The sequence below is a fragment of the Myxocyprinus asiaticus genome, chromosome 26, assembly GCF_019703515.2.
Source record: "Myxocyprinus asiaticus isolate MX2 ecotype Aquarium Trade chromosome 26, UBuf_Myxa_2, whole genome shotgun sequence".
Taxonomy (NCBI): domain Eukaryota; kingdom Metazoa; phylum Chordata; class Actinopteri; order Cypriniformes; family Catostomidae; genus Myxocyprinus; species Myxocyprinus asiaticus.
In genome coordinates, this window is record NC_059369.1 from 17,825,278 (window position 1) to 17,847,964 (window position 22,687).

The 22,687-nt window shown below is 45.1% G+C and overlaps 1 protein-coding gene across 1 annotated transcript in view; it reads left to right on the top strand.

The window, feature by feature from the left end:
- The window catches only part of LOC127417265 (cadherin-13-like), a 596,890-nt gene that overhangs the window by 206,241 nt on the left and 367,962 nt on the right, over positions 1-22,687 (top strand). The window contains exon 3 of the mRNA XM_051657154.1: positions 5,245-5,456. Coding sequence (XP_051513114.1) covers positions 5,245-5,456 — 212 coding nt within the window. The remainder of the gene's footprint in view (positions 1-5,244; positions 5,457-22,687) is intronic.

Consider the following 22,687-nt stretch of genomic DNA (forward strand, 5'->3'; position numbering starts at 1 on the left):
CAGGAGAGCCATGGCGTGCAGGGCGGAGACGGCTTGTCCAGCGGCACCGTAGGCTTCGACCGTCAGAGATGACGTAAACTACAGGCCTTTGACGGGGGCTTTGGGCACCCGCACCAGGTGGCGGCGCTCGAGGGTAATGAGAGCGGGGAAGCTGAAAAGATCGGGACCGGGCAGTAAAAAGTGCCTCCCGCGAGCTTGTCAGCCCTTAATGCACTTCCGGGAAGAAAGGAACGGGGCGGGGCGTGGCTTTGAGCGGCGCCGCGAGCCCAGGAACCAATCACCGAGCCGCGAGGGTTCAGGGAAGAGCGGTGAAATCCACTCTAACCGACGCTCGCGGCTGTCCGGGAAAGCATGTCGTCATCTCCGCGTCAGCCTGTGACTGGGCGATCGACCCTGAAGGGAGGAGCCCAGCTGAGGCTTCCGACTGGATGAGCCCGCTCTCCGATGCTGTGCTCGAGAGCTCATCACTTTCGCGGGCTCCGAATAAGAGGTCGAACTCGCCGTGAGACGAGCCGGCGGACTCACCCGGAAGCACGATCGGGGCAGACGAGCGTGCTGGGGAATGGGAGGTCCGCGGGGGGATACCCAGCAGAGGCGGTCCCATTGGGGTCCCCAAATCGCCCTCAGTGCTAGCCGCACTGGCCTCCAACCTGTGGGTAAAAGGACCAAGGCGGGAGCCTCTGGGGTGGCTCGCTTTCTTACGAAGGCGAGCCGCGACCGCAACGTTGCCATGGACATATTCTCGCAATGAGAACGTGACCATCCACGAACGCTGTCTCCGCGTGAGCAGTGCCTAGACACGAAAGACAGTGATCGTGACCGTTAGAAGGCGAGAGATAGTGAGCACAACCGGGAATAACCCACAATCGGAAAAGCATCTTTAAAAAGACGCGTCTTTAAAAAGACGTTCCGTGTGTGCGCTCTTTTAGAGAAATATATACTCTTTTAGAGGGGAAAAATGCTCTTTCAGAAAATATACTCTCTAGTTTTTCTGCCGAAGCGCCCAGGGGCGTTCTCTGCAGTGCACCAGTGCAGAGGAGGGAGAAGCCGCTGAAATGCGACATCAGATCCAGCAGAGGTGAATGAACAGTTGTATTCAGCTCAGTGAGCATGACCGTTCGGCTCCGAAGAGAAAATCTGAATGAGTGGTTGCATACCAGCTCCTTTTATACCCGCATGTTCGGGGGAGTGGCATGCAAATACCACTCGCCAATTTTCATTGGCCTTTTATCAAAGACCAGAGGTGTCTCGGGCTCCCAAGAGTGACCCCTAGTGTCACTACATCGACACCAACGTCGAGTGAGTGACAGATAGGGAACTCATGAAGTTGTTACCAAATGTTCCAAATGGTTGATAAAACATGCATTCCTGTTGACAACTAAAAACAAATTGCATTAAAATTCACTTTTGGCTCCCCACTGTTGACATTTCACCTGGAAACTGGAGCTCACATGCCCACACATATAACAACACTTCCCACGTCAGCCACTGGGGGCAGTGGTTTGAAATCCGTCTCTCTCTCAACTCTCCACCAACTCTGCACCAACACCACCCACATAATGATTATGTGAAGCAAATTGTCTGCTTTTTGAAAGGGCAACGGTTTAATTTGGGGGTTCAAATTTTATAATAAATTCTTTGTACTTTGAGTGTCACGTTACAACATTTGACTTGAGTGCAATGCAACATCGTGGGTAAAGCTGTAGCTTGATGCATCACTCCATCAGTTCAATGCATTGGGACAATCACATAACCTGTACGCACCTTTCCGATTATAGATACTATAAAGCAGAGATGGGCCACTTCTATTAAAATGAATGAGAGAAATTGGAACGTTCAACAGATGTAGAAAAGAAGTGCCGCCTTACAGGTAAAAGAGAAAATCACCTTTAAGATACAGACATTACCTGTCAACTTAAGAACGTGCATGCACATTAGCTATACAAGCCGGTAAAATTTCATTTTTTAGTGGAGTCTGAGGTAAAGATGCACAATTTATGATATCAGTGTTGTCAGATTTTACTGCTGATTTGAAATATGTTCTTTGATCATAATCTTGACCAACCATTTTGGAGATTTCAGTCTTTCACCATTCAAGTAGGTAGGAGCTGCATTGTCATGCCGATTGTTTTAAAATAGCTGCCCATGAGCGTTCCAAAGATGGCCGTCAGTGGACTGACTTGTTAGAGAGACTTTGTGAGTATTTAGTTCACAGAACATAACTGATCATTTCCTGCTGCAATGCCTTGTTCCTGGAAAGAGCCTCCCCCACATAAACCTGCAGAATTATGAGCCATAGTGTATTGAAATATCAGTGTATATGTGTGTGTATGTGTGTCTGTGTTGCTGTCTTCTGCTGTCTGAGAGGGTGGCCTCGTGAAACTTGAAGCCATGTTCTTATTCTTACCTCTGGATGGCCAAAGCACTTACAGGTCAGAAAAGTGTAGTTTGACACATGTCCATGAATGATTTCTATTTTATTTATTTTATCAAGATTTTAGGTTAAAATATATAGTCTATGAATGTAGATGAATGTTTTAATTGCCATTTCCATTTCCACAGCATTACACAATTTCTCTTTAGTAATTTTTTTTATTTATTTTTTTATCACATTATATGCCTTTACTCCTTTTAAATGGTCCTGTGGTGTGACAAATTATTATGTTTTTTTTATTTTTTAGATCAAATGTTCCATGTTGACAATCAATTAATATGGTTATAAAACTGCATGCATATTAATTATAAAGAAATTAGCAAAATGTTGTGGTATGATATGCTAAACTCCATCTAAAACCATTTTAAGTAACATTTTGGTAATTCTTTTGTAAATACACATACAGCTTTTATGATTAAATAAACTGAGAGACTGCATGGAATATTTGTACTTTTAAAAATCAATTTGTCACACTGCTCAACACGTCAACTTTCTTAAACTTTTCCTTAGCTAAACTCTTAAAAAGTGAATTTGCTAGAAAGACATCAAGATATTCTTCTCTGCACAGCTGTACAATGACTTGCGATGGAAACAGGTGCTTTTGCAGGCAATAAATTGAGTGTTGATTCGATTACCTGCAGTTTCATCACCTGCGATCATAGAGGTTATCGATAGGGTGTCACATTACTGATTCTACTGATTTAATTAGCTGAACAGGCATGTGGGAAACTCTGTGGTCATACCGTGCTAATGCTGTTAGCATCACCAGAGTCCTTGCTTGAGGATGCACTGTACTGAATGGTGATAAATGTTTGAGTGAGAGAACCCTGCACCTACTTGCTCAAGCAGTATATATTGTATGCATTTGTATGAGTAAAATATTTTCTTCTTTTTTTTTAATCAAAACAACCTTCACGGTTCACAAATTTATGGCTCTCATATTTATTGTACCTCATGCTACAGTGTGTAATATCTAGGGTACTAAGCCATTAAGCTAATTGGTTTTAGTCATTCATTTCTGATGTTTCATGCAAAACACCTCTGTTTTTGAAGCTGCCTTTAGCACTTTAGTATTTAGTATTTTTTTAAATAGAAACATGATTCATGAATGAACACACCAGATTGTTATTGGCACTGTTCCTGCTCACTTATTTCAATGAAGTCTGCATTGAATACATTTACATTGTGTATTTAGTCGGTTGTAGTTGGTAACAGTTCTCACTTAACTTTTCATGGGTGTTATTGACTTTTGCATTAAAAAAAGTTTCAAACTAAAAACTGAATCTGTGAAAAATAAAATTGTGCTTGTGTGTTCATGGGTGTGTGTGTGTGTGTGTGTGTGTGTGTGTGTGTGTGTGTGTGTGCGTGCATGACTGTAGTTGATATTGTCCCCAGATATTAGCTAAATTTGATAAAACTTCCATTTGGGAACATCAGGGAATACCCTCATTTGGAAAAGTGGTTTAAAAATAAAATAATGTCCCCACAAGGATAGTAAAGACTTAAATCACTGGCTGTTTCCTAAAATGAAAGTGGATTAATAAACACACTAAATAATGTTTAAATGAAAATCTAGACAAGGTTTCTTTGAGGTTTAGATTTAGAGGTAGGTGTAGGAAATAGAAAAGTCTCCATCACGATAGAAAAACATATCTGTGAGTGTATTTTTTGTGCACAGTCATGTTTGTACGCACCAGAATCTACTCTCCCATGTCACCTTGTGTTAATAGAATATAACTTAGAGTTTCAAAGAGGGTGGCAAAGAGAAACAGGGAGGAAAAAAGAGTTATGGATGGGAGAAAGAGAAATGGGGAAGGGAAATGGGAGAAGGATATATCACAGAGGACGAAAAGAGCAAAAGAGGGGTATGGGGCATTGAGATAAGATGGAGATGGACATGATCAGAGGGGATAAGCTGGGCCGGTGTGGCAGTATCTTCCTCCGTCAGACCTGATGGGTGAAGACGGAAAGGAGGTCGATATTATTGAGGGTTCAGCTTCTCTATTTCATGATAATATCCATTGATGAATGAGTCATATTTTATTTTTTACTCTGCTTTTCACTTATGAATGGATGTGCAATATCTAGGTTTGTCAGACCGGGTCACCTTTTCAGGGACACGCCATGTTTTCTTAGACAGCAAGTTAATTTTCCATCAACCGTGGAAGATATATCACCTCGAAAGAGCTCTTTGTTCCAATTTTTTTATACTGAAGGGCAAATTCACTACTAAGCTGTTGCACCACTCCGGATAGTATTTCAGCACAAAACCCTGCGTCTTATTAACAAACAATTCAGTTTAACAAGATGCTAACTGCTGCATGAGATCCAGATTCCATAATTTGCCATTATTTTCAGAGCAAACACGCTTCCCTTCTGTGCACTTATAATAGAATGCACTGTTATAACAAAAGATAGCACTTTTTGCCTGGTGCAACTGATGTTGTGCCATCATGCAGTAAACAGAATTTTATTTAAAAGTGACGTTTGTTTACATTTTCTGGTGATCAAGCAGTGACTCATAAAATGATGACCAAATGATGGAGAACTTTGCATTTTCTTTTCTTTCATAATGATCACAATCATTATAAAATCTTTACTGAACTGGGTGCTGAAAAATCATGGACAGTGTGTGCAAATAAACAGCACCATTAGTAGATGAATTCACCTAAGAAAGTGACACTAGATGTCTTATGAATAAATTCGGTCAACCTAACAATGCTTAACCCATATCACTACTTTAAGTTCAAAAGCTAACAAAAGCTAAGCTAACGTGTGGATTTCCTCTTTTTCTGTGCATGTCTTTGCAGTGGCATTAGATGACTGTGCAGGAAACGAGAATGTGGAGTTTGAAGTGTCAAACCCAGACTTCATTATAGATGAAAACCTTAATCTGGTTCCTAGACGAGATGTGATTGACAGTGGAGACGTCATGTTTATTCATGGTGTCAACAAACATGTTGATGACATGGCACAGGTGACCATTATGGGAGCACCGCCCAGATCTCCTCAGACACTCAGGGTAAGTGGTTCTTTGTTTATTGATGTTTTGTGTGTGATTTTGTCAAATGGCATGAAGTCTCTAATCTTGTCATCTCTTACAGTGATCTTAAATGGTGTTCATTACTGAAGACATCATATGCCAGCCCACCCATGATTCTGGTTTCACAACTGGACATATGTGTCAGTCAGATTGCATTTACTGCCTTCATGTTGACAGATTCCAGTTCAGATTAGAAATTACTCATTTGTGACTTGACATGCACTCACATGCATGTGAGGACAAGTACATATTTCATGTAGAGGAAACCAGAGTCAGAAATTTAATTTTTAATTAAGGGGCAAAACTTTGCCCCAGATATCTCACAAAAGAGTATCAGTATTAGATCATACAGTAGAAGATCATTTTGCTTTACTGATACAGTGTCATCATATGGATTTCTAATTTTTCTTTCATTCTTCTTTGAAAATATCTCTTGCCTTTGTACAGTACATCTCTGCATTTCTAATCAGTCAGTCACCCCTGATCAAGGAAGTAGGAACATCCTGGCATTCCCAGAATGTGTGGATTAATTAGTTGATAGTTTTAAGAGCTTTATCAGGAAATAAAAAAGAAAGAAAGAAAGATTTCCTTTTTTTGACAGTTTAAAAGGTGATATGTTTAGTGTTTAATTGCTTTCTCCAACCCATAGCTGACTCTACTTTAAGTATGCCATTTGTAGGTTGATTTCCCCACAATGTATAAATATTTTGGCTCTGTGGCACTTTCAAAACATTGCTCTGTTTACTTTAGCATTCTGACCTGTAGCTATAACAAAATTAGCTTAACCAATGGCAGGAGTTTGGGGCATGACTCTCTGTTTGGCTGACCAATTGCAGGAGCAATTGGTATACATGTTTGAACACAGTGATTAATTTTTTGCAATTCCATTTGATATCGCTAGTGGTGTAGAAATTACCCACTTCATATTTGAGGACAATTTAAAACAAATACATCCATTCATTCATGTTTTTCAGCATGCAATGTTCAGCATTTTCATGGGAACATTTAGGTGGCAACTTTGTACTGCTTCTTCATGGTATAGTGAATGAAATGCTTCTAGCTCCCACCTTTTTAGGGTAAACTGTGAATTATATTCTCAGATGAGATATATAGCCTGAGTGAAGTGATTGGTATATGAGAGAGCTCAGGGATAATAGCAGCGTGTGAAGAGGCAGAGCTGAGAGCCTGGAAACAGGGTCATTATGGATCATACATCTTGTAATCAGGCAGTCTAAGCCTTCAAAAATAAACCTGGCCCTGACTTGCTCGGTTTGTTCCTGGCAGAAAACTTAGCATCACCTTCCGAATTCTAAAGCAAAACATTGCTTATTGATGCAGTATTTGACTTAATGCCCATTTTATTGGATTTTGAATATTGATAAGTGTGTGGAAATTGAAAAGGCTTTTATCTTCCCCAGAGGGCGACGTGATGTAATTTTAGTTGCTGTAGAAGCACGGCAAGGGTGAATAGAAGGCATTACAAGAAAACAGAGAATTCAAGCTATAATTCAGTGTTTTATAGAGGAATAATATACAAAATGAATTAATTTCATGATTTGTTTTCCTATGTGGCTTTTTGTTGTGTGGAATGAGCAGGCCTTTGCTTTTGGGACCAAAAAATGTAATGGAGAAAAAGAAAATAAATGCTGTAAATTTGTGAGGCTTTGGCATTTCATGCTTTTTAATCTGTCATCCTACAGGAAAAAGAGAATGATTGAAGGGTAAATGTATTGGGTCATTTTCCTCGCAGTCATTTTCATTTATTTGATGTTTCTAAAGAGGAGCATGTCAGTATGACCTGGTCAGAAGGTTATAAGTCTACCTTTGTATCACCATGACTTGTTTATTGGCCTTTCTGGTGTTAACCTTGGCCTGTTATAGTAATGTAGTGTTGTTGTGTCATAGCGAGTGTTACTTTGAATGCTATATAGTAAGTTGCTTAGCGTGTTAATGTAGTATGTTTCGTGTGTTTATGATAATACTAATGTTAAGTCCTGCGGACATCGTCATTTTATTTTTTTGTTGGTTTGTTTGTTTGTTTGTTTGCTTGCTTGCATGCTTGCTTGCTTTGTGCCTGTTTTTGTTTTCCCTTCTCAAAAAGAACAGCTTAAACCAGCATTTGTTAGTCTTAGCTGTACTAGTCTAGTATTAGTATCAGCCTAGTCTAACTGGTCTGTTTGCTAGTTTCAAATGGGTTTTGGGCACTTATCAGCTGGTCAGAACTAGATACCAGCTAGACCACACAAAGACCAGCTTGGCCAGGCTGGGAGACCAGCTAATACCAGCAAATCAGCCAAGGCTGGTTTGAATTTTGTTTTATTTATTTTTTTCAGGGGTGTTGTACATTTGTTGGTAGTGCAGTGATGCTAACTGATAGTCATTCTCTCTGCCATTCGCTTGCGATAATGTACAGTGAAAGCATGTAATGCTCCTATAAAGACAACTGCTGAAAAGAACAACTCAGGCCAGCATGAATTTACATACTAATCCAGGTTGGTGTATGTTAAGGAAATTTAAGGTGGTCTACCAGCATGGTCTTTCTGATGAAGCTTTGCTGATTAAGCTAATCAACCGACTTGCTGTGGTCAAACTAACACACCAGTGTCAAATGCTGAGGACCAGCATCTGCAACAAAACATACTCTATGTTTGTAACCAAGCAGGTTATTTTTTCCTTTTCTTTTTTTTTTTTTTTTTACAGCTCAGTTTTGCTGTCTACAAGTAGAGCTATCTCTCTAGCTAGTTTCAAAGACAGTGCAGTGTTACACAGGACCAAAGACTGTCGAGTTGAATCACTACAGGCAGCAAAGTATCAGCAATGCAAAACATCAGCTTTCTGTCTGGCACTCTGAGTTGTCTCTCTGTCTGGATAAATAAGAAGTCAGAAATGAGTAATGATACATCTCAGTATAGCAGTCAGCAGCAGAATGGTAGAATCGACAAGGAAGCGGCGCCTCTGCCCACTCAAATCTTAATTAATGATGAGTTTTCATGACTAAAGAAAAAAAAAACGAACTCAGCTTTTTTCCAAAGTCACAATCTAGTCTGAAATAAACATTCAACAGATTCTCGGTATTAGAGGGGAACCAAGTTGTGACCAGGACACATGACTTCATTTACAACCCCAATTCTGAAAAAGTTGGGACAGTATGAAAAATGCTAATAAAAACAAAAATGAGTGATTTGTAAATTATATTCACCCTTTGCTATATTGAAAGCCCTACAACTACACATTATATAATGTTTTAACCTGTGAATTTCATATATATATATATATATATATATATATATATATATATATATTAATGTACAGTAATTTAAAATCAGATGATTGCAACATGCTCCAAAAAAGTTGGGACAGTCAAGTGTTTACCACTGTGAAACATCACCATTTCTTCTAATAACATTTATTAAGCATTTGGACACTGAAGATGCAAGTTTGTTAAGTTTTGAATGTGGAATTTTCCCCAAATTTGTACATACATGTCTGAATTCATGGTGTTCTCACAGATGTGCGATTCACCCATGCCATGGGCACTGACACACCCCTGGCCCATACAGACACTTGCTTTTGGACCTGACACTGATAACAGCTTGGATGGTCCTTTTCCTCTTTGGCCTGGGTAACATGACGGCTGTGTTTTTCAAAAAAAAAAATTTGAAATGTGAACTCATCAGACCAAAGCAACACAGTTCCACTGTTCTACTTTCCATCTAAGATGAGAACAAGCCCAGAGAAGTCAGCAGCGCTTCTGGACAGTGCTGATGTGGGGCTTCTGCTTTGCATAGTAAAGACTTAACTTGCATCTGTTGATGCAGCGGCAAGACAGTGACGTCTGAGAGATCAGAGATCATGCATATTCAGAAGTGGTTTTCGTCTTGCCCTTTATTTGACCAGATTCCTTGAATCTTTTAACTATATTGTGAACTCTAGAGAGTGAAATGCCCAAAATCTTTCCAATTTGTCTTTGGGAAACATTGTTCTCAAAGTGCTGGATTATTTGCTGAAGCATCACTTGGCAAATTGACAAGTTGAACAATCCTTGCTCTTAAAGGACTAGGCTGTTTTTGGAAGCTCCTTGTACAGTATATAGTACTATGACACAATTGCCTCACCTGTTTAACATCTCCTGTTTCACATCGCCTTGTTATTTCAACTCATCAAATTGTTATTATTCTTAAATTGCCCTTGTCTCAACTTTTTTGGAGCGTGTTGCAATCAACTGATTTGAAATTACTGTACATTTGAAAAAACAACAAAAAACCAATGAAATTCACAAGGTAAAACATCATATAATGTGTAGTTGTAGTGTCTTCAATATAGTAAAGGGTGAAGATAATTTACAAATCACTCCTTTTTGTTTTTATTAGCATTTTTCATAATGTCCTAACTTTTTTGAAATTGGAGTTGTATAATAATTATTATTATTATTATTATTATTATTTATTTATTTATTTATTTATTTTTTATAAGAACAAAAAAGGACAGCTTCATTAAGGATCAGTTGTGACAAACAGAATTCATCTTAAAGTTGGTAACTTGCAGTTTGACAGGTATTTTCATGAGGCAGGTAATGTGCCAGTTTGCTCATGGACAAGTTGGTTGTTTGACAGTTAACAACAGAAATTGACTAGTTTATCCAGATTTGTATTTATTTATTTATTTATGTATTTAATTTGTATATGTTTTAGCAGTGTACCTTTGATGCCTAGCATGCTGGGCTTTATCTGTTAGACAGTTTGCAAAGTAAAACTTTGTCGGAAATTTGTGTCTTGAATTTAATTCCCTTAAAGCGCCACCACAACAGCTAAACACACTCAGATGGACATTTTTGGCAATTGTCTCACCATAAGCATTGCATTTTTTTAAGATGCTGTATCAAGTACATGCTTGTACATGATCAAGGTCAAGTGAACCCGAAACCATCCTAATCGCAAAGGGCTTCCTTAACACCAATTGTTTTGTTATTATTAAAATAGTCGTTTAGACAAGCCACCAACTAGTTAATTTCGAAAATATGTCATTTTTCACATCCATAGTGACTACAACTCAAACTACCCAAGCCACATGAGGACAAGGATACACACTTTTCTGCCCAAACTGCCCAAAGCATAGTATTTACTTGCTAAATGGTTACAAAAATTAGAAACAAAAAATAATCCTCAATGCAGCCGAGCAGTGCAATCATAATATACTCAACGGCTGGGATCTGTATGCCACTAATCTTTAAGCTGCCCTGTATCAGTTATTAATGAGAGCTCAAACTCTCTTACGGAGCAGAGAAAGCCGAAGCAGGGATGATTGTTCCTCTGTAATTTATGAACAGGAAACATTAAAGATTCATGACTATCTTCTTTTCAGGATGTCAGCACGCTCAATCTGGCCATGTTCATCACTGGTAGAGGGAAGACGTAACTAGACAAAGACCTTGCTCTCTGATGTCAGAGCATCGCTATGCGCCTCTCTGTCCTTGAGAATGCGGCAGGGGAAGAGTAGCAAAGGAGTTCATCAATAACTTCAACACAGACCTTCATTTTTTTAACAGAAAGGGTTCTTAAAGTTTCATAACTCTCTCTCATTCTCTCCATCGCTCACTGTGCTGACAGTCAATGAGATGACAGAGCTGTTTCGTTCATCGTAATACCCCTCACTCTTTCACTTATGGTTTTTATGTAGTGGATGACAATAACATAAACTCCTCTTATGATGGGAGGATATATTGCATACTTGCCTGTGGATGTGGAAATGTGCTAACAGTCAAGTTTAACTTCACAAAGGGACTGATACGATGCTGCCTTGGTACATTAGGTGTCATTATACAAGCTGAAGGACACATAAGGACTTTAAAGGGAGAGTTTAACCAAAATGAAAATTCTGTCATCATTTAACCCCCCCTTAATTTGTTCCAAACCCATTTGGCTTTCCTTTTTCTGTGGAACACAAAAAGAGATGTTCTGCAGAATGGGGGCTGACAGTCTCATTCACCTTTCACTTTCGTTATATACAGAATACAGCAGCATCAGCATGCTCTTCTAGAAAGTCATAAGTGTGGGGAACAACATAAGGGTGTGTTAATGATGACAGACTTTTCATTTTTATGTGACTTAACTCTCTAAACAATTTCTGAATGTCACTGGGGCATGATTGTGAGTTTGATCCTTTCACCAATAATAACCTTCAGAAACATGGAAATGCAGTTTTTAATGCTACAGTAAGCAGATTTTGATACCTCTGCAGTGTTGTCAATTAGGAAAACGATAAGCACATTGTTGCAACTGGATGCACGCTGTTTTGTTCTTTTTTCTTTCTTTTTTTTTCTTTTTTTAGTTTTCTGTGTTTGTCCATGTTAGCATTCCCATTCCCATTCATCCTAATGTTCCTCAACTGGTACATATACCCCTGGAAATATATGCCCTGCATATTGCCATCTTTGCTCATGGGCACTCAGTTCTGGCTAAATTTTTGAGCCAATAATCAGAGCCATAAATTCCATGGGACTGATCACTTGCCGATTGGCTGATAGCAACACAAGAAAGTGCACAGTAAATTCCACTGAACACTTTTTATAGCCCTCCAAAAAAATTGGTCACTTGTAAAATATCAACTATAATATAATATAATATAATGAAATATTGAGATTTATATGTCGCTTGCATATTGTTTCATAAGAATACATGGCTACTTTTAAATAGCAATTGTGGATAAGCAGGCTTTTTGTCCATGTAATGGTGCAGTAATGGGATCTACTTTTACTAGCAGCAGGGTCAAACTGCCAATGCTAACCAGCCAGACCTTAAATCTTTGGATTGCCCACTGCAGTTCACCAATAAGTGCAAGAATTGGAGATAGCCAGAAATATGATGGTGGGCCGCATAACCTGGGCTGTGTTGGAGCGCTGCAAACAAATGACTTAATTCCATCCCTAACTCTCCAGCTCTGAAGCCAGTCTCTCACATTCCCCCATCATTCTGGCAACTCCACTGCCACTACGCCTGACCAAAGACATCCAACAAGGACAGAACATGCTGTGCCTCCAATGCAAATGGAAAGTTTGTGACCAGCACCCCAACCCTCACCTTCCCAACAAAAAATGTCATTTTAACAGGACAAAATAAATAGCTTGTCATTGCTCCCTCTCTCTCTATCTGTGGTGTACTTGTTTAGCCAGTTGGAATGGAATAGAGTGAACGTGGGCAGAACAAAGAAGGAACAAAGGAGACACAGACAAACAGAGAGAGAGAAAAAAAGCAGTTACTACCAGGGGGAGATGGAAAAATAAGCATTAAAAAGAAGAGAATGAGAAAAGGAGTGTCTGTTCAGTGCTGTTATTGTAGCATTGACAAACTATATAGTCAATGTAGCTGCTGTTTTCGTAGCTGCTATTTCTGTAACATTTTCTATAGGGGTTGACGATATGTATATCAATTTTTTCAGGCCTTTGATCATTTTATATACATTGTATAGTATATATACTAAATTAAATGAACTAAAATTTAACGTCATGGTTACTGGTGTAATCTCCGTTCCCTGATGGAGGGAACGAGACGTTGGTGTCGATGTAGTGACTCTAGGGGTCACTCTTGGGAGCCCGAGACACCTCTGGTCTTTGATAAAAGGCCAATGAAAATTGATGAGTGGTATTTGCATGCCACTCCCCCAAACCTACGGGTATAAAAGGAGCTGGTATGCAACCACTCATTCAGGTTTTATGCTGAGGAGCCGATATAAGGTCCGGCCATTTCAGCGGGTAGTTCAGCGTTGTGGCAGGAGGGACCAACGTCTCGTTCCCTCCATCAGGGAACGGAGGTTACACCAGTAACCATGACGTTCCCTATCTGTCACTCACTCGACGTTGGTGTCAATGTAGTGACACTAGGGGTCCCTATACAAAACGCCACAAGGCTGAACTGTGTTACGTGAACTGGCGGTGTGTGGTGGGCAGACTTGCTGTGTGCCTCATAGCCAGCACACCAGGTCGACACGTAACCTCCCCCAACACAGTTATGAGTGTCGAACGGCCCTTTTTGGGGACAAGTTGACTACCCAAAGATAGAGACAGGCTTAACCCAGTCGTGGCCTCTTTTCCCCTTCTCTTTTTCCACTCCCTAAAAAAGAAGGGGGATTATCCGACTGGGCTGCTAGGTCTAGTCGGGGGGTGTCCCTCCCAAGGGGAGGACAACGCGGAGACCACACATCGCCCCAAGAGAGGGGGGGATATTTAAGTGGAAGAATATGTCACATGGTCTTTCCAACCATGTGGAGAGCCTTCAAGGTAGATCCTGCCCAATGGGGGAGGAGTTACTACAAACATGGAGACTGGGGCAGAGGGGCTCTGCCCAAGGAAGACACAGTTTGCCAGCAGGGAAACGAATTAGCGGAAGATATACATCGCATGGGGTTAGCCTTACAGGGAACCGCCACATGCGGAGCACCTACCCCAGAACCGGGCTATTAGTTAGCACGTGTACTGGGCCGGCAGCGAGTCTCTCCGAAAACTCGACTGCCACAGGGCTCGGAGGAAGTCAACCAGGGAACAAATTTTGTGAACACTACTGGGAATTAACAGCGCATGTCTTCAGCTCAAAAGGAGGTGGAAGGCGCTATGTGCAAGCGATACACCCGGCCGGCTATCCCGGGCTTATCCGCTTGTTGCGTGCCACTACCTGGGATGAAACCGGTTCCACCCGGAGGTTGTAGAACCTTGCAAAGGTGTTGGGTGTTGCCCAGCCCGCTGCTCTGCAAATGTCTGTTAGAGAGGCACCCCTGGCCAAGGCCCAAGAAGCCGCTACACCACGGGTAGAATGGGCTCGTAGCCCTACCAGGGGCGGCATGTTTTGGGCAAGATATGCCATAGTTATGGCATCAACGAGCCAGTGGGCGATCCTCTGCTTGGAGACAGCGCTTCCTTTCCGCTGTGCACCAAAAGCAGATAAAGAGCTGCTCAGAGATTCTAAAGCTCTGCGTGCAATCCAAAGAGATGCATAAAGCACACACCGGACACAGCGACGACAGGGCTGGGTCTGCCTCCTCCTGGGGCAGTGCTTGCAGGTTCACCACCTAGTCCCTAAAGGGGTGGTGGGAACCTTGGGCACATAGCCCGGTCAGGGTCTCAAGATCACGTGAGAGTAACCTAGACCGTACTCCAGGCACGTTTTGCTGACACAGAACGCTTGCAGGTCACCTACCCTCTTGATGGAAGTGAGCGCAGTCAGGAGGGCAGTCTTCAAGGAGAGTGCCTTAAGCTCGGCTGACTGCAAAGGCTCAAAGGGGGTTCTCTGTAGACCCTGAAAAACTACAGAGGTCCGCTGAGGGAACGAGGCGCGGCCTGGAGGGATTCAGCCTCCTGGCACCTCTTAGGAACCTGATGATCAGATCATGCTTCCCTAAGGACTTACCGTCGACTGCGTTGTGGTGTGCTGCTATGGCAGCAATGTACACCTTCAAGGTGGAAGGGGACAGCCTCCCTTCCAACCTCTCCTGCAGGAAGGAAAGCACTGATCTGACTGCACATCTCTGGGGGGCTTCCCGACGGGAAGAACACCACTTAGCTAACAGACGCCACTAAAAGGCATACAGGCACCTCGTAGAGGGAGCCCTAGCCTGAGTGATCGTGTCTACCATCGCAGGTGGGAGACAGCTTAGGTCTTCCGCGCCCCGTCCAGGGGCCAGACATGGAGATTCCAGAGGTCTGGGCGCGGGTGCCGGATGGTGCCCCTTCCCTAAGAAAGAAGGTCCTTCCTCAGGGGAATTTTGCCAGGGGGGAGCTGTCGCAAGCAGCGTGAGGTCCGAGCACCACGTCTGGGCGGGCCAGTAGGGTGCTTACCAGGACAACCTTCTCCTCATCCTCCCTGACCTTGCACAGGGTCTGTGCAAGCAGGCTCACTGGGGGAAAACGCATATTTGCGAATGCCAGGGGGCCAGCTGTGGCCTCGGTCAGGGCGTACCAGAGCGGGCAGTGGGGAGGATTCTTGGAGGCGAACAGGTGCACCTGTGCCTGTCGAATCGACTCCAAGTCAGCTGGACCACCTGAAGGTGGAGTCTCCACTCTCCCCTGAGGGTAACCTGTTGTGACGGCACATCCGCCATAGTGTTGAGGTTGCCCGGGATGTGAGTGGCTTGCAGCGACTTGAGGTGCTGCTGACTCCGTTGGAGGAGACGGCGGGCGAGTTGTGACATACAACGAGAGCGCAAACCACCTTGGTGGTTGACATATGCTACCATTGTCGTGTTGTCTGTCTGAACTAACACGTGCTTGCCCTGGATCAACGGCCAAAACCTTCGCAGGGTGAGCAGAATTGCCAACAACTCAAGGCAGTTGATGTGCCAACACAGCCGCGGACCCGTCCAGAGGCCGGTGACTGCGTGCCCGTTGTAAACGGCGCCCCAGCCCATTTTGGAGGCGTGACCACGACGTGCCTGGGGACCAGTTCTAGAAGAACACCTGCTCGTAGAAACGAGAGGTCAGTCCAAGGGCTGAAAAGACGGTGACAGACCGACGTAATGGCCACGCCGTGTCCCGTGGTGCCATGCCCGTCTCGGGACTCAAGTCTGGAGCCAGTGCTGAAGCGGCCTCATATGCATCAACCCGAGCGGGGTGGCCACTGCCGAGGATCCCATATGCCCCAGGAGCCTCTGAAAAAGTTTCAGTGGAACCGCTGTTTTCTGTTTGAACGCCTTCAAACAGGCCAGCACCGACTGGGTGCAATCGTTCGTAAGGCGCGCCGTCAAGGAGACTGAGTCCAACTCCAAACCGAGAAAAGAGATGCTCTGAACCGGGAGGAGCTTGCTCTTTTCCCAGCTGACCCGAAGCCCTAGTCGGCTGAGGTGTGCGAGCACCAGGTCCCTGTGTGCGCACAACATGTCTCGAGAGTGAGCTAAGATTAGCCAGTCATCGAGATAGTTGAGAATGCGAATGCCCACCTCCCTTAATGGGGCAAGGGCAGCCTCTATCTTCGTAAAGACGCGAGGAGACAGGGACAGGCCGAAAGGGAGGACTTTGTACTGATACGCCTGACCCTCGAACGTGAACTGCAGGAAGGGTCTGTGTCGAGTAATGATCGAGACGTGAAAGTACGCATCCTTCAGGTCTATCGCCGCGAACCAATCTTGATGCCGGACGCTCGCTAGAATGCGTCTTTGCGTCAGCATCTTGAACGGGAGTCTGTGTAAAGCCCGGTTCAGTACTCGCAGGTCCAAGATTGGCCGCAACCCACCGCCTTTTTTCGGTACAATGAAGTAGGGGCTGTAAAACCCTTTCTTCATCTCGGCTGGAGGGACAGGTTCTATTGTGTCCTTCCGTAGGAGGGTAGCGATCTCTGCGCAAGGTAGCAGCGTTTTTGTCTTTCACCAAGGTGAAGTGGACACCGCTGAACCTGAGCGGATGCCCGGCGAAGTGAATCGCGCAGCCGAGTCAGACGGTCCGGACCAGCCCTCGTGACGGATTAGAAGGCGCAAGCCGTGCGTCCAAGTTCAGCGCAAGGGGGACCAAAGGGACAACGTCATCGGATGTACCGGCAGGTGGGGCCTCGCGGCGGGGCGGAGCTTGAGGTGTCACACCACGTCGTGGCCGTGCTGAGTCCGAGGACATCGAAGCACTTACCTGGCTCCTTGTGACCACCCCCGGAACAGCCTGGGACGGGGGAGGAAGAGGCCTGTCCTCATGACCCGTGGAGACTGTCACATCGGGGGCGGATTTGTGCCACAGCTGGGCGCTCAGGGCAGGAGACCGCCGCTGGAGCGCCAACCTGCCAAATGGAGTGGTGGACGGTGGTCGTGATGCTAGCCGTACACACCGGATACGTGACCCAGGGAACAAGGAAACCACTCTTGCTGAGCTCTTGAGTACTGCAGCCACTTGGGCATGCAGCACAATTAAATGCAAAAGGTAACAAAAAGATGAAGATCTGCTTACCAGCTCCAGAGCAGCAGGTTTCGTTGTCCCTGGGTCGCCCGTCTCAAGGGCGCTTTGAAGCCTTTCACGGGTTCTGGGCGGCCGCGAGACGGATGGCGTCTCCTTCCTGCGGTGCGCTCCACGCCGGGGCCGGGCCGAAGGGGTGGGCTGCGGTGGAGCCGGTGCAGTCACCGCAGGGGGACGCCCTTGGCGATGAGTAGGTGGGGTGCGGGATCTTGAGCCACGCCGGGGCAGGATATGCCGGCTAGCATCCATCTACTGCTCTACCATCGAGAACTGCTGGGCAAAGTCCTCGACGGTGTTGCCGAATAGGCCCGCCCGGAAATGGGGGCAGCAAGGAATCGTGTCTTGTCGGCCTCACCCATCTCGACCAAGTTGAGCCAAAGGTGATGCTCCTGGACCACTAGTGTGCCCATCGTCCGCCCGAGAGACCGCGCCGTGACCTCCGTCGCTCGGAGAGCGAGGTCGGTCACTGAGCGCAGTTCCTGCATCAATCCCGGGGCGGAACTACCCTCGTGCAGTTCCTTTAGTGCCTTGGCGGACTTGCAGGAGAGCCATGGCGTGCAGGGCGGAGGCGGCTTGTCCAGCGGCACCGTAGGCCTTGGCCGTCAGAGACGACGTAAACCTACAGGTCTTGGACGGGGGCTTTGGGCACCCACGCCAGGTGGCGGCGCTCTGCGGGCATAGGTGCACCACGAGCACCTTTATCCACCGGGGGATTGCCGAATAACCCTTGGCCGCCCCACCATCGAGGGTACTGAGAGCGGGGAAGCTGAAAAGATCGGGACCGGGCAGTAAAAAGTGCCTCCCACGACCTTGTCAGCTCTTCATGCACTTCCGGGAAGAAAGGAACGGGGGCAGGGCATGGCTTTTAGCGGTGCCGCGAGCCCAGGAACCAACCACCGAGCCGCGAGGGTTCAGGGAAGAGCGGTGAAATCCACTCTAACCGACGCTCGCGGCTGCCCGGGAAAGCATGTCGTCATCTCCGCGTCAGCCTGTGACTGGGCGATCGACCCCAAAGGGAGGAGCCCAGCTGAGGCTTCCGACTGGACGAGCCCGCTCTCCGATGCTGCGCTCGAGAGCTCATCACTTTCGCTGGCTCCGAATAAGAGGTCAAACTCGCCGTGAGACGAGCCGGCGGACTCACCCGGAAGCCCGATCGGGGCAGACGAGCGTGCTGGGGAATGGGAGGTCCGCGGGGGGATACCCGGCGGAGGCGGTCCCATTGGGGTCCCCAAATCGCCCCCAGTGCTAGCTGCTCTGGCCTCAAACCCGTGGGTAAAAGGACCGAGGCAGGAGCCTCTGGGGTGGCTCGCTTTCTTACGAAGGCGAGCCGCGACCGCAATGTTGCCATGGACATATTCTCGCAATGAGAACATGACCATCCACGAACGCTGTCTCCGCGTGAGCAGTGCCCAGACATGAAAGACAGTGATCGTGACCATTAGAAGGCAAGAGATAACGAGCACAACCAGGAATAACACACAACCGGAAAAGCATCTTTCAAAAGACACGTCTTTAAAAAGACTTTCCGTGTGTGCGCTCTTTTAGAGAAATATATACTCATTTAGAGGGGAAAAATGCTCTTTCAGAAAATATACTCTCTAGTTTTTCTGCCAAAGCTCCCAGGGGCGTTCTCTGCAGTGCACCAGTGCAGAGGAGGGAAAAACTGCTGAAATGTGGCGTCAGATCCAGCAGAGGTGAATGAACAGTAGTATTCAGCTCAGTGAGCATGACCGTTCGGCTCCGAAGAGAAAATCTGAATCAGTGGTTGCATACCAGCTCCTTTTATACCCGTATGTTCGGGGGAGTGGCATGCAAATACCACTCGCCAATTTTCATTGGCCTTTTATCAAAGACCAGAGGTGTCTCGGGCTCCCAAGAGTGACCCCTAGTGTCACTACATCGACAACAACGTCGAGTGAGTGACAGATAGGGAACTAGACAGACAGACAGACAGACAGACAGATAGATAGGTAGCTAGATAGATTTAAGCATTATAACTTTACCCTTTCTTCAATGTTTACAATAAACCATATTATGATTATAGGCACCAGAGTTGCTCTCATGATAAACTCATCTTTGTGATGATAACATTACTCATGACAGCAGGATGGCGAAAATAATTCCATTAATAATGGGATTTTTGGAAGGAAACAGTGCTCTATGTGTACTAATGACATCCAAACCACAGGAGCTTATAATAATTCTTGTCATGAACAGAAAAATGAAATACTATTAATACTGATCTTCAAGATCTTCTTTTTTATTTTTATTTTTTACAAAAGAGAGATTTTTAAGGTGATGCGTGCAATTTTTTAAAGGTGCAGATACTTTTTTTTCTTATTCTAGCTTAACATGCAGATACCAAGTAACTAAGCTAATCGTAGGTTGATTCCACATACTGCAAAAGCATCACTATCGAAACATTGAGCATTCCAAACAAACCTTAACTGCACTGGCTCAACCAGTGGCCGGTGTGAGTTGGGGTGGGATCTTTTTGCCCAACCAATGGCAGACAGGCAGTGCCATTCCTACCCCATTTGGCACCCTTTGACCCCCCAGTATATATATATATATATATATATATATTATTTTGTGTGGTTTTTTTTTTTTATATATTTTTTTTTTTTGCAAAACCAGCACCAAAGCATTCATTTCTGGTGATTTTAGGAGCATCATTTGAAAATGTTCTTAAGTAGCCTACATATATTGTGTAGCATTAATGAAACTATGGACTAAAAACATTGACATCTTTTCACATAACACAACACAAGATGTGGTTTATAAAAGTTAGCTTTCTCAAATGCCTACTGTGGCAGTATCATGGTAGAGTGATGGCACAATATGGTAAAACCGTGGATTTTTTAAATAATATCATGGTATTTATATGGTAGGCTACTCCAAAGAACATGTCCAATAAACATGGTATTGGATTGGCAATTTTTTTACTTTTAAGTGCTTTCATGTATGTGACGAGGAGGAGGACGGGGCCAGGCCGTGACTACGCATGCCTGGACCCCAATTGGGCTAATCAGCTGAGGAGAGGGATAAATGCAGGAACCCTCCAAAAATAAGGAGTTGCTGAGTTGCTGAGAAGTTGCTGCTGACCGCGTGGACATGGAGGAACTGCCGCCGTCCGTGAGGGGAGAAGGGGCTCGCTGCCGGCCGCCTGGAGCGGTGGAGCCGACCAGACACGCCGTCATCTGGTCCTCGATCACTCCTCCACTCTTTGGTGGACAACAGCCACTCCTCCCCGGGAGGACCGGAGTGAGTCCTCCGACCCCTGGCAGATGGAACACCCCTCCACGTTTTTGCGGCTGGTAGGGAACTCCTCCGCCCCTGGCAGGGGCTCCAATGCTCCATGCAGCCGGCAGCGAACCCCTCCTCCCCTCACGATTGGTCTTCTAAAGCATCTCATTACTGTTTTACTGTGTGACAAAGAGCTTCAAACGATTCAAATTCATTGAGAAGAATTGACTCGAGTGATTATTTCATGCATCAGGCATCACTCCGTTTCACAAGACTTGTGAGTCTTAACATGTTAACAATGGTATACTATCCATTCTACCCTCAATGTGTTGCCAAACACAGAAATAACAGAAACAGTAAGAGCATTATGGTAATAAGGCACTCAGCACACGGTCTTTATGTTTTGTTGAGGGTGCCACAACATGTTGTCAGCACGCACAGGGCGTATTTTGTTTGACACAGATTGGACACATGCTGAAATTGGTAGATCAGTGTCCCAAAAGCAATGCCACCCTAGGTGGTCGCCTATGTTGCCTAATGGGTTGACCGGCCTTGCTGACAGGGGGAGTGTTCAAAAGACTATTTGCAAATCAGTTTGTTGACACTATTTGTGCAGAAATTAAAGACTTTACCTTTAAAATGTCCTAAGCATGCAAACTTTACTCATCAATTTTGATGTCAGACTCAACAGTACTCAAGAAAATCTTCCTCGCATTAATAACCGCTGTCCGCAGAGACACTGTGTAATGATGAGTTATGGAGTTGAGATCCATGTGCAGCTTTTAATAACAATAAACATAGTAATACAGACAGGCAGAGGTAAATCACCAGCAGCAGTAATATCAAAGGCAGTCCAGAGGGATATTCAATAACCAGGCAAGAGGTCGGGGCAGGCAGCAGACAATCACAGGTTAAATCCAGATAAACAAGGCAGTAATAGTAGGCAGGAAGCAATGGATAAAAAACAGGGTAAACAGTCCAGGATAATACACGGGAAATGCAACAAACTCAGAAAACGCTCAGAAATGTCAGCCTGGGCAAAAGAAGACTTCGCAATGACAGCAAGTGAGAGTGAGACTTAAATAGCTGCATCAATTGGAAACAGGTGAACAGGTAATCATTGACAGGTACAGGGATTATGTGAAATGGAGTCCAGAGAGTTAAAGTCAATCCCCAGGTTATGGAGCCCTCTGGTGGTGAGCAGGAGGAACAACAACGGCGGGATTCATAACACACTGCTATGATGTATCCATTTCACAAATGGAATCCTCTGTGAAGGCAGATCAAGATGGGCTATTCAGGTCTGATGTGTACTTTTTGTTTTATTTCTGCTTTGCCCACTAATTGTTTTATAATATACTGCAACAGAGATATTATAAAGAAATGATGCAGTCCAGATTTATACAGATATGACCAAAAGAAATCGTAATCCGAGGGCTGTAGTCCCGCTTTACAGTTAAAATCCCCAGGTGATGGAGCCCTCTGGTGGTGAGCAGGAGGAACAACAAAGGTGGGATTCATGACAGAGCCACCCCCCCCCCCCCGCAAGCAGCTCCTGAAGCGAGGAGGCAGGTGATGCCGGGGTCCAAAAAACCAGGGCAGATCAGGTAGACGACCAGGGAACCAAGATAACCAGAGCAGATCAGGTAGACGGCCAGGAGACCAAGGGAGCCAGAGCAGACGGGGCGGACGGACGTGAGACCAGGGATACCAGAGCAGGTCAGGTGGATGGCCAGGAGACCAAGGGAGCTAGAGCAGACCAGGCAGATGGCCATGAGACCAGGGATACCAGAGCAGGTCAGGTGGATGGCCAGGAGTCCCAGGAGACCAGAGTATATCAGGCGGACGGCCAGGAGACCACCTCAGGGTAGGGACTGAATCAGGAGGCCTGGTTAGCGACCACAGAGCTGAAACAGGATCAGGAGGCCTGGGTGGTGACCACAGGGTTGAGATAGGGTCAGGAGGCCTGGGAGGTGGCCACAGACTAGAGACTGGAGCCGTTGGAGACTCTGAAGGCGGAGCCGTGGCAGGCTTGAAGGGTGAAGCC